Source organism: Pundamilia nyererei, unplaced genomic scaffold, assembly GCF_000239375.1.
Source record: "Pundamilia nyererei isolate P.nyererei 1_Seehausen unplaced genomic scaffold, PunNye1.0 scaffold00115, whole genome shotgun sequence".
Taxonomy (NCBI): Eukaryota; Metazoa; Chordata; class Actinopteri; order Cichliformes; family Cichlidae; genus Pundamilia; species Pundamilia nyererei.
In genome coordinates this window covers 522,682-534,155 of record NW_005187516.1, presented here as the reverse complement: position 1 = coordinate 534,155, position 11,474 = coordinate 522,682, and the positions used below count along the sequence as shown (strand labels likewise).

General features: G+C 39.4%; 1 protein-coding gene across 1 annotated transcript; it reads right to left on the bottom strand.

Moving 5' to 3' along the window:
- Nucleotides 1-8,118: 8,118 nt before the first annotated feature.
- Nucleotides 8,119-9,360, bottom strand: LOC102203748 (membrane protein FAM159A-like). Its single transcript, XM_005742016.1, has 3 exons — nt 9,036-9,360; nt 8,475-8,614; nt 8,119-8,300 (listed from the first exon to the last, which is right to left on the bottom strand). The coding sequence occupies exons 1-3, from the start codon at nt 9,215-9,217 to the stop codon at nt 8,119-8,121; spliced, it is 504 nt and encodes a 167-aa protein (XP_005742073.1). The 5' UTR covers nt 9,218-9,360.
- Nucleotides 9,361-11,474: the final 2,114 nt, after the last annotated feature.

Genomic DNA, 11,474 nt, shown 5'->3' with positions numbered 1-11,474 from the left:
ACAAAGACACTCCACAGAGCCTCCACAGCTCTGTGTGGAGGGGGCAGCTGTGTTAGCTCACAATCGCTTTTGTAATGTTAAAAATCATGAAAATAACAACAACATGCACTTAAAATATCTCCTTATACAAAAGAGAAAATAATACTTAATATTTCCTCTTATTTAATGTATAACGGTGTGTTATTGTGAGCTCCTCATGACTTAATCTATGTATCTTGAATTACTGTGATGCATAACAGACGTCGGTGCTGGATCATCAGGCAGTGAGGTGCCTGATGATAACTTAACTAATGTGATTAACTTGAACTGAACGTGAGCAAAACCAAAGAGATGGTGGTGACCTTCTCCAGTTGGCAGAGGGATCTGGCTGCTTCAGTCACCACCACCATCCACGGGAAGCCAGTGGAGGTAGTTGAGGAGTACAAATACCTGGGAACCATCTTTGACAACCTCCTGAAATTCTCTGCCAACACAGAGGAGATTCTCAGGAGGTGCCACCAACGGCTATACCTCCTTAGGAAACTCAACTCCTTTGGAGTCAGCACACCCATCATGATGACTTTTTACTATGCCTTCCTGGAAAGCATCCTGACCTGCTCCATTACCTGCTGGTTCCACTCCCTCAGCCTTCAGAACAGGAACAGACTGCAGCACACTGCATCAGTGTCTGCCTGTCAGAACTCTGCCACAGGTTTTCAGTCAACAGGCCCTCAGACAGGCAGCCAAAGTCATCCACGACCCCTCTCACATTCTTCACCTCACCCCGCATTTCAATGGCTCCCCTCTGGGCGACGCCTCCACTGCATTTCCTGCAGGACTGAGAGGAGGAGAGCCACCTTTGTCCCCAATGCCACTCTGCTTTTTTAACTCCAGCAGACCATTTCCCACACCAGAAACATAAACTACCCCACACTCTTTTTATACTACCGACACTTTATTCACTCTTAGTCACTGACAATTATTTATTCACCTTTCAGTCACTTTAATGTTAAACTGTGTAATTTTAAAACTGTACATACTGTATATTCTGTTTATTAAAATGTATTATACTAAAATTCTATCTCTTATAAACAACAACAAAAAGTTTAATCCAATTCAACTGAGTTTTATAAAGCACCAATTTGCAATACCTCAAGGTGACGTATGACACATGAACTACACCCTTCAAAGACAAATTCTAAAAAGACAGTTTTCAATACAGAAGTAGCTTCTTGAAAGTATGGAAATTGACACAAGACCCCTTTAGGTGCTGCTTCAAAGTGACATACTCAAAGCGCTCAGTGGTTCTTAAGCAGCGCTGGTTTCTTTGCTTAGATCAGCTTTATGTAAGGAGTTCTTTCATCTTTGATGAATGTTACTTTTCTTCACTGATTTTTTTCTTTTCTTTTTAATCAACTCCAGACAAATTTTTTCACTTTCATCTTAGGACTTTATGAAAATTATGTCCTTGTGGAGCAGGTGGTTAGTTTGTAAATTTCAGGTTTTATTGGAAGATCTTGCCAAGCACGATTATTATTTTATTTGGATCCTACCCGAGGCTTAGCAGATGTGCTCTTTCCTCAACAGAGCTGGATTCATATAAAAACTGATCGGCATTAACAAACACCTGTTTATTTAACACCATTTAATTGCATTTTGTTTTAAACGTTAACATAACAAATGTGCATGGGCAGCTCGTTTTCTCAATTTCCACCAAAGTGCATATTTAACCTCCTAGGACCTGGCATCCACATATGTGGACATCACATTTTGGGTTATTTAGAATAAAATACTCAATTTTGCTCTACAAGGGATGGATGGATGGATGGGCCCCAATATGCCCAAATATCAAAGAGAAATTAAAAATGCATGCCGTGGAAGAGTTCGGGTCTTAGGAGGTTAAGGTTTATCTAGGAATACTGAGACATATAGTAATTATAACAATATTTCCATTCATGAAGGCGTCTCTTTCAGTTGTAGACTTTATTGATACATCTAGCTTTTCTTGACTTGGTTACATGTTGTCAAGTTGGTTTTCTTAACCACTGAAATAATTCTGTCATCATTCACTTGTCATCTGTTGCTAAGCTGGTCAGTGCGTGCTTTCTTTTTAAAAATATATCAAATTGTTGATTTGACCACTCCTATTGCTCCTTCACTCACATCGATATTGAGAGTTCCAGTGAATCACTACCAAATGTAAGTTCAACACTCGGGTTTAACTCACATCTCTTGATTTGCCATGAAATATAATTAATACTATACCAACAGTCAATTATCCAATTATATTTGAGCCTCTAAAAACTGTATATGAAAATGTCTGTAATTCTTAGACTCATAGACAGATTTTGTAATGTAATGTATTCATGTTTAAATAGTTTTTTTCTAGTCTTACCAAGACGGTTCATATTCTCAGATGAGGATACACTAACAAGAACATAATAAAAATAATACATATATAATTATGAATATCATATTCTGTTAATAGGTCTATCTGAATCCTAAGCACTAGAGTGGAAAATGACTGCAAAGCACACAATTTAAGAGAGTAATGACTCAGGCAATTGATTATACACGGTCATGCCTTCCCTTCAAAGACTCAGATCCCGAGGCTTTAGCAGGGATTTGAGCAGATTTCATGGAGCCCAATGACTTCTGTGTTGGTCTTCTGATGCCTTCAGATCTTTAGATGTTCACACAGTCTTTAGGCACGCACAGTGTTGTTCCTGTTTGAAAATTCTTTCAAACAGAAAAAGTTCATAATTTCTGTGAAACTTTTTTATTTTTAGTTTAGTAGTTAGTTTATTCAATAAAAAAACAAGCTTTTTCATATTACCCATCCATCCTCTTCCACTTGTCCAATTTAGGGTTGCTGGGAGTTTCTTTCTCCTGTGATTCCCCACAGCCAAATCTACAGAAGAGCTATTAGAGCAGATTGTGAAATGATTTTTACACAGTGCAGCACTTAGATGTGAGCTACAAATGAAGTCCTCCAAATACATAAAGTATGATTTTTACAGTAGGTTTGCATTCATTTAAACCAGCAGGTTTAATTGGTTTGCTGTCACTTGTACCATTATGACAAACATCTACAAAATGCTTTTACAGTTGTCCATTTGCCATCTAACAGGTCTTGCACATCAGCCCTCCCAGGCAAAAGCAATCGGTTTGAATACATGAATCTTTGCAGAGTGTGAAGCAAGTAGATGCTAATGAAGGTCCTAAAAGTCAGCTTGTTCTCTATTACAGGAATACATTACTCACTCAGATTTGTGTGCAATTAGACTGTAAAAAGAATCTAAAATATAAGCCATTTATATTCTTTGTCATTATACTCAGAGTGAGCAAAATGCCTTTGGTGCTTTCTACACATACAGATTGCTGTACCTGTAATTGATGGCTGTTATGGAAGTATAGTTTTATTTACAACCCAAATAAGGTTAATAACCAGCGTGCCTAACTCTCTGAACTGCAGTGCACGATGATCAAAGAGGGCTTGTTGTCACTGGCTTTCAGAGACTCTGCCTCTCAGCAGACAAATGATTAGAAGAACTGAGAGCCAGTAACAAATCTGTCTAACTCGGAGTCTCACTGACCGTTCTAATCTGTGTCTCTTAATTTCTTCAACCACCAAAGCAGCCTGCAATATAGAAAGTGAGCCAGACAAAGGCTTCATCATCATCAGTCGCTCAGTTGAACACATTTAATAGAAAAACAACAAACATTGACTTTAAGTATTTCTTTGAAAAGCATGTTTGTGCTAAGAAACCTTATGATCACCCAAAGAAAATGAAAAGAGAATAAGAGCGCAAGGAGTGATGTTATTTTTAAGATAAATAATTTCCATGTTGTGCACTTAAATAGTATTCACATTGCAGTTGATCAGGCACCACGTCTGCATGACATATGATGTGATGTACTTTCATTCAGGTTTTACTGATGCTCTTTGAAGAATAGTGTGAATGTGTACATTCAAGTGAAGTATTTGAAAGCCATTCTAGTCAAACAAATATGGATGAAACTTAGTAAACATCTCGTTTTCCTCTTTCATCAAATGTAAATTAATGTTAAATAACAGAGCTCACACTTACATGCTAGCAAAACACAAAAATTCTTAACACTAGCATCCCCAGGCTTCTACCTTTCTACCTATAAAAGCCGGAGAGCAGTCAAATGCTGGAAGTGGAAGCTAAATTGGCTAGTCATTCATATGTATATTAGGCTGTTAAGTAGGAATTCTGGAGGGAGGGGAGTGGAGTGTTTCAGTTTGCCATCTTAGGGAGAAATCAACACACATGGGTGTATGTCCTTTGTTGCTGACATTTATTGATAAAAACAGTACAAAAAACCAACCATTTGTACACATATGTACAAATACTAATAAAAAGTGAGTGAGTACATTTCAACATTTTCAGCAATCACTCACAATCATGGCACTGCCATGGTATCTGTAGTCTGCATTTACCACATGTGTATCTGTAGCAGTGAACACGTCGCACAGTGGCCTGATTTTTCTTGCATTTGTGTTTGACCTGACACGTGGCTCTTTTTCCAGGGCTAGGTGTGGAGGGTTGTGCCCGAAGCAACTGTTCTTTTCTTGCCTTCTTCGCAGCTACATGAGAGCGAGCCAACTCTGTTGCAAGCGCCACCAGGAAGTCCACCCGTCTTTCCTTCGTCCCGGTGCATGCTTGATACAGCACATGTGCATTCAGTGCTGCCATGTCAATCATGTTATAAAACACGGCGACTGGCCAGCGCCGTTTTCCTATGTACACGGCGTGTACAATAAAAGCATAATCGCTTGCAGTGTCGCTAAGCGGGGTGTGACGGGTTGCCACAATGGACGGGTCTGATTGATGCCACAATGGACGACTGATCGATGGTCCATTGTGGCATCAATCAGACCACTGGTATATTAAAAGCATAATCACAACTGATAAGTTCGCTGCAATTTCCAGTGTGTGGGGATCATTTGTCACCAACTATGGTGGACTTGCATTTGTGTTTGACCTGACAGCCAAACACAAATGCAAGAAAAATCAGGCCACTGTGCGATGTGTTCACTGCTACAGATACACATGTGGTAAATGCAGACTACAGATATGGCAGTGCCAGGATTGTGAGTGATTGCTGAAAATGTTGTAATGTACTCACTCGCTTTTTATTATTATTTGTAAATATGTGTACAAATGGTTGGTTTTTTGTACTGTTTTTATCAATAAATCTCAGCAACAAAGGACATACACCCATGTGTGTTGATTTCTCCCTAAGATGGCAAACTGAAACACTCCAAGTTGGTGACTTTTGGAGATTTATTTCCCTGGATGATTGAGAATGCATCAAGATGAAACACAAAAGGGAAGTTCACAGCTTTTAGCAGCTCCCTCCCCCACGCCCTCAATCACACACCCCCACTCCCCTCCCTCCAGAATTCCCAGGTAACAGCCTAATATATATATGAATGACTAGCCAATTTAGTTTCCACTTCCACCATTTGACTGCTCTCCGGGTTTTATAGGTAGGAATCACAAAATGATGCTCCGCGGGGGTTTAAGCTTTTTAAATTCTTTTTAGACCACGTTTTAACAGAGAAAATGGCACAGTGTTGAAACAGGAATTTTAATTTGGTTACGGAGCTCGGTAACCAAATTAAAACATGAACAATCAAAGCCCAGATATCGGACGTTTTGCATTAATTTCGCATCAACATTCAGATCATCAACAAAAAAACAAAAAACAAAAAGCAAGTGCACTTGAAAGGTTTGATTATCCAGAACATACTAAGCACAGCCTTCTAGTGAGTTCACAAAACAGCAGCTTCTACAATAACAGTGAAAACCGACCAGGACTCATCACACAAAAGCTTGAAAGCCAACATGATAAGCGAAGCTGAAACTCATCAAAGTTGACTGTGTTTGTATAGGGCTTGCTGTCTGCACCATCTTGCTTGAGATGTCCTAACAATAAAAGCTTTGTATACATAAAAAAAGACTAACAAATTGTTCTTGACTAAATGGCACGGTGGTCAGAAAGCTTTGATTTTGTCCTGGAAAAACTTCCACGTTTGATCACAGATGTTTTTCACCTCGGTTTGGTTAGATTTAGGCACGAAAAAAACTTTGTAAGGTGTATGAGGGAAAAATGGCATTAGGTTAAAGCAGACCTCTTCCATTGTAGCATGTTACTGTAATCACATTGAATTTTTCAGTTTCACAGTTTTTGTTTTTTGGGGGGGGTTTTGTACAAAGGGACAAGAGTGCGATGGTAAAGTGCAAACTGCATCCATAACAGTTGCTAACACAGCTTCGGCTCTTTGTAGGCATCTGCACGGACAGCATGTTAACAAAAAGCTAGCCAAGAACCCAGAATGCTACTAAAGTGTAGCCTCAGGTTTATGCTGTTATATTGTTGGTGATTATGTGACAGTGTGTTTCAGGTTACGTTACAATGTGACAAGAAAGTAATATAACAAGTATTGTAGTTAATTACTTTTTCTGACGAGTAATTGAGTAACATACTGCATTACTTTTAAGAAAAGTAACGAGTAATGTGTAATACATTATTTTCTTTTTTTCTCTTTTTCAAATGCATAACAACCCCAACAATGCTTAGGACCATTTGAAAGTACAGCATTATGGCAACCCATCCATCCACCCTGACCTCCTCCTCTTCTTAGTCATTATTACTATGGCCACTAGAGGACACTCTTACAATAAAATGCATGCCACAGGTTAAACAATTAAATATTAGTTCTTTACTTTCCAGAAACACCTATCTATTCATCCTATATTTTAGGTTTCCGAACCACATGAGCCAGTACTGGGGGAACATTCGGCTTAATGTCATCCATTAAATACAGCTGCAAAGTGCCATTTCAGTAGCAGATGCATGAATTTGAAGGCTTTTAATGTGCCAAAACACTGGACAGCGCTTAACAGTACTCAGACAAAATTTTACATTCTAAGCATTTGTTGCCATCACCAGTTAATAGATCTTATGCCATAATGATCACAGTTTATTAGTGGAAATGTACTCCCCCAGGAATGTGTGCTTGCATGTGATTCACTGATGTAGCACCTCGCTATTCCATTCAGGTTCAGCTTTTTTAATCAGAGTACCGTCTGTGTTAGATCCTCTTCTGCCTCCCATATTTTATGCAATAGAAGAGGTTTTGTTTATGTGAGACTGTACAGCGCACAGCATACGTTGACTGGTTCATTCTTCACAATAATAATGAATAACAATGGTATCCTTTAAAAGTGATTCAGGTATACAGTGATGCGATTTTAACTTTAAAATCTGTGAGAATTACGCTGCCATCAGACTCCTTCATGTTAACTGATTCAGCAGAATCCTTGTTGGTTATGTTAGAGAAACATGATGACTGTGGTTATAAGAAACCTGTACCGGACTGCCAGCAGGACACAGAATATAAACCACAAACTCCAGTGTTAGAATAAGAGATACCCAACAATCCAAGCCTGCCTCCAGCCATCACAAAGGGTTTTACTTGAGGTTGCTTGTCCAGAGAATGTAAACATAAGCCACTTTAAAGATCTGAAAAGTCAACTGATGGTGCAGTTCTGTGTTGTGCTGGGAACGTTTCACTCCCACAAATCCTTCAGTCCCTGAGTAAAATGTAGAAGATTCCAATCAGAGTGCCTCCCGACTTAAAACACTAGCTTGGCTTTCTCTTACCCAAATGCAACATCTTCAGCACATAAATGTGCCTAAAACTGTATGTCCTCACTGTAAACTGCATATGACTCAATGATTCATGTGTTCAAATGAATCTTTGGCTTTCAGAAAGCCAAATTTATGCATTAGTTTCCAAAAAGATGGAGGATAAGTAATTTCCACCCGTGAGGAGGCCACGAGGAAAGACGACTTTAATGCATGAAAAATGTCAACAAGGCAAGAAACGTCACAGCCTTCTGAGCGCGTGCTTCTTACTACTGGTCTAAAGTTGTGTTACTCAGTATATACTCCTTTCAGCCACCGCTCACACTGTATCAATTACTTTCCTCTCATTCATAGTTGTCCACTTGTACCACAAGGCTGTTTCCTCATTGATTTGCCTTATTGACAGAGTGCTGCTGTCCTTATATTTTAAAAAGAAAAAGAAAAAAAAAGAGTAATTTATGAAGGACTTTCCACTTTCACTCCAGTGACTGTGGGTGTAAAACACCTCTGGAAAAGGTGCTCTGGGTCTGGCGACTGATTGTCACAATCCACCTTCCTGTTCACAAAGGGATTTTTGAATCTTTGTGGAGCAGCGGCGCAGGGCACCCTCACATGACTCGGCCCCTCACTGGGATCTCCTGCCAAGAAGCCACAGACAGTTGCACAGAATAAAATGATTTATTACGAGCTCTCTGTAAAAGACTTCAATATTGATAAAAATAAAAAGTAAAAATGTTGAGATTTTGTCAGAAATTACACAAACAAACAAATTCCTGTCATCAGAGGGAATTCAGGGGAGGATTCATACTAACCTGGCGCTCTTAGGGGTAGGCCGTTGTCAAGACGACGAGTGGGTTTGGTGACGATAAAGAGGTAGCAGAGGACACACACAGTGATGAGGAAAGCAAGGAGGACGACCGCTGCTATAGACAGACCGACCAGAGCACCGATACTGAGAGGAGAAGAGAGAAAAACATCTTTTTAACCTGATCCCTTAATGAACAGAGAGGAGAGGACACTGACTGATGTGAGGATTAAAAAACACAATGAACGTGAAAAATAACTTTTTTATCTGCTAAATATTTTAAGTGCATTCCTTAGATGGGTCTTACTCGCAGAATTAAAACGAAAACGAGTTCTTTATGCCGTGAATGGATGAACTGAAGTCTTCAAGGAACACCAGGAACAGAGGCAATTGGTTTTCTCAAAGATTAAGGGTTCAATAATGTCAGTTAAGTGAGGCTTTTATTGCGCAAAAAAGTAAACATTAAAAATGAAGAAAATATTGTGATTATTAGTGATTAGCTCATCCACTGATAACAAGCACATTATTTTATTTTTTAAGGCAGAAAATAAAATAAAATTGCACTTGCCTGAGCCACCACATGTACCCGTACTCATACGGGAAAAAACTGTTTGCATCATCACAGCAATATTTAATATCGTTAAATCCACAACAGTAGATGGCAGCGGCAGCATTCCCTGGTTTAGGACAGGAGAACGAGTCCACGAACACCCCGTCAGCGCTGTAGTAACTGCTGCATTCAGCGCTCATGTTGCAACAGAAAGAGGGGGGAAAGAAAGAAAATGAAAGAAAGAAAAAAAACACTTAATGAGCGGCTGGAGGAATAAAAGAGGAATGTTCCTGCGTGGGAGCGCGCCCCGTGGTTAGACCAGTGGAGCAGCGCGTTGGTTTTCATCGGCAGCGTGTTTCTCAGTGAGTGAACGCGCAGAGAGATGGAGGTGAAAAACTTTGAATTTGAAGAAAACTGCAGCGCCCACCAACCTCCTACCTCTCTCTCTCTCTCTCTCTCTCCCTCTCTCTCTCTCTTCAGTCACACACGCAAACATGAGAATGCATATCCTTGACTTCGTGACTTTCGAGGACGTGGCACTGGTCTTTTTCTGGAGTTGCCTGACCATAACCTTACTTTAATACAGTGTTTCATTCATTGCATTTACAATTTATGACGTGTGCTATAATGTGATAGTGGACTCTCCCAGCTGTGATTTAGCAGATTTTGCACCCTGGACGGTTCACAAGCTAAAATTGAACTGAACATTAGGCTGGAGATCACTGAAGTCAGAGAGTCCTTTTCAGGAGCTAATACGGGGATGGGAACGCTAATGAGATGTGTCAGCTCAGCACTGCCTTTAGTTCTTCAGTTCACCTACAGCAGATGAAGTGTTTACTTCTTACACCTAACCCAGCCTCAACCGTACAACAATACCGAATAACATCAAAGGGACTTGCTTTTGGTTCCCATAAAGAAACATGTCCCCATTATGTGACAAGTTCAGGGCCCCACAACATGAGAAAGACCTGAACACACACACACACACACACACACACACACACACACACACACACACACACACACACACACACTGGCTCACTCCACTTACTCTGAGGTTTTAAATAGTATGATTATTGTTGGAATATTTAATTTAAGATACAGCAATGCAGTGGAGAGCATGACAGAGTTCTGTGCCCATCTGATCATTTTAGCTTCACAACGCTGAACAGCTGGTGGGCAGAATATTATCTGTAAGTTATGGCAGCAATCAAGCAGTGCTGTGATAATTAAAGCAGGCTACTCCACTGACTTTTAATTCTAAGTGATGTTCCAGAGGTGTTGCTTCTACACTGTGGGAATAAAAATATAAATAGAGTGCAAATACAAAAACATTTTGTTCCCAACTCCATATATGCTCAACCAGGGAGCAGCTGCACAGAGAGAGTTTGATGCATATAGCTTTTTCCTCGAGCCTTATGCAGGTACGTGCAGCAAATACCTAACCATTTCTTGAAGCACACACACACACAGATATATATACACCTGGCGACACCTGTGTTGTCAGTTTGGCTACATGGAATTGCACGGGTCTTCGACTGATCTCAACAGCTAAGATATTATCAAGGGTTTGAGAAGAAGAAAGGTTTAAGACATAGATTTAGGAAATGTCTAATAAAAGCAATTAAATCCTTCAAAATATCTGAGAAAATGCTCATCAGCACATCTAGTGACTGAAGTGATCTCAAGCTTAGTCAACTAAGAGACTGATGGTGATAAAAAGAACATTCCAGTATGCATATTAGAGATGTTTCATTCATGCTATGTTTTTCAAGTCACCAAATGACCAAAGCCAGAAGCTAACTGTGTCTGTTACCTTATTGCACAGACTAAATTACAGAAAATTGTTAGCTAAATGTAATTATAGACATTGATTGCTATGTTAATTTTTGTATTTTAACATTTTTCTAGTTTTTGCTTCATAGAGACAATCCTGGGCATAATGGCAGAAAAGGAGGAAAAAGCTTATGTACACAGGATCTTTTAATGGCCCCCTGTCAAATGTTTCCATGATTTCAAAAAGATATAAATGGTTCATCTGTTTGAATCATTTCTTTCTTGAATAGACCCTCAGACTCTGTATGACTCATTTAGAGTGATCACAATTCTATGTCATACATCTCAAGCTTTCGAGGATATTTAGTTCATATTAGAAAGTCATTATTGAAAAGAGACTGCAATAGAACATGTTCACAACTATCCTGTCTTTGTCTTAATGACAAATTATTCTCATTGCAAAGAAACTTTTTAAATTGTAGCCTAAGTTAGTTAGGTACGCAATTTGAGACTTAAATGTACTTCCTGAGTCATCATCAAGAGATATGACATAAAGAACTGTAAACCTGACCACGTTTCCAATCAATAGTACTGAATACTATTTTTTTTTTTTTTTGGCGTGTCTGCTATTGATTGTACTGTAAAAAGGTCAACAGAAGCACAGCGGCTGTATGAAAAGGC

Bases quoted from the DNA above. Each gene is read 5' to 3' on its own strand.
- LOC102203748 (XM_005742016.1), bottom strand. From the start codon at position 9,217: ATGAGCGCTGAATGCAGCAGTTACTACAGCGCTGACGGGGTGTTCGTG. The intron at 8,615-9,035 runs GCAAGTGCAATT...TTCTCCTCTCAG, and splicing joins GGGTACATGTGGTGGCTCAG to TATCGGTGCTCTGGTCGGTC. The intron at 8,301-8,474 runs GTTAGTATGAAT...GCTTCTTGGCAG, and splicing joins CCTACCCCTAAGAGCGCCAG to GAGATCCCAGTGAGGGGCCG.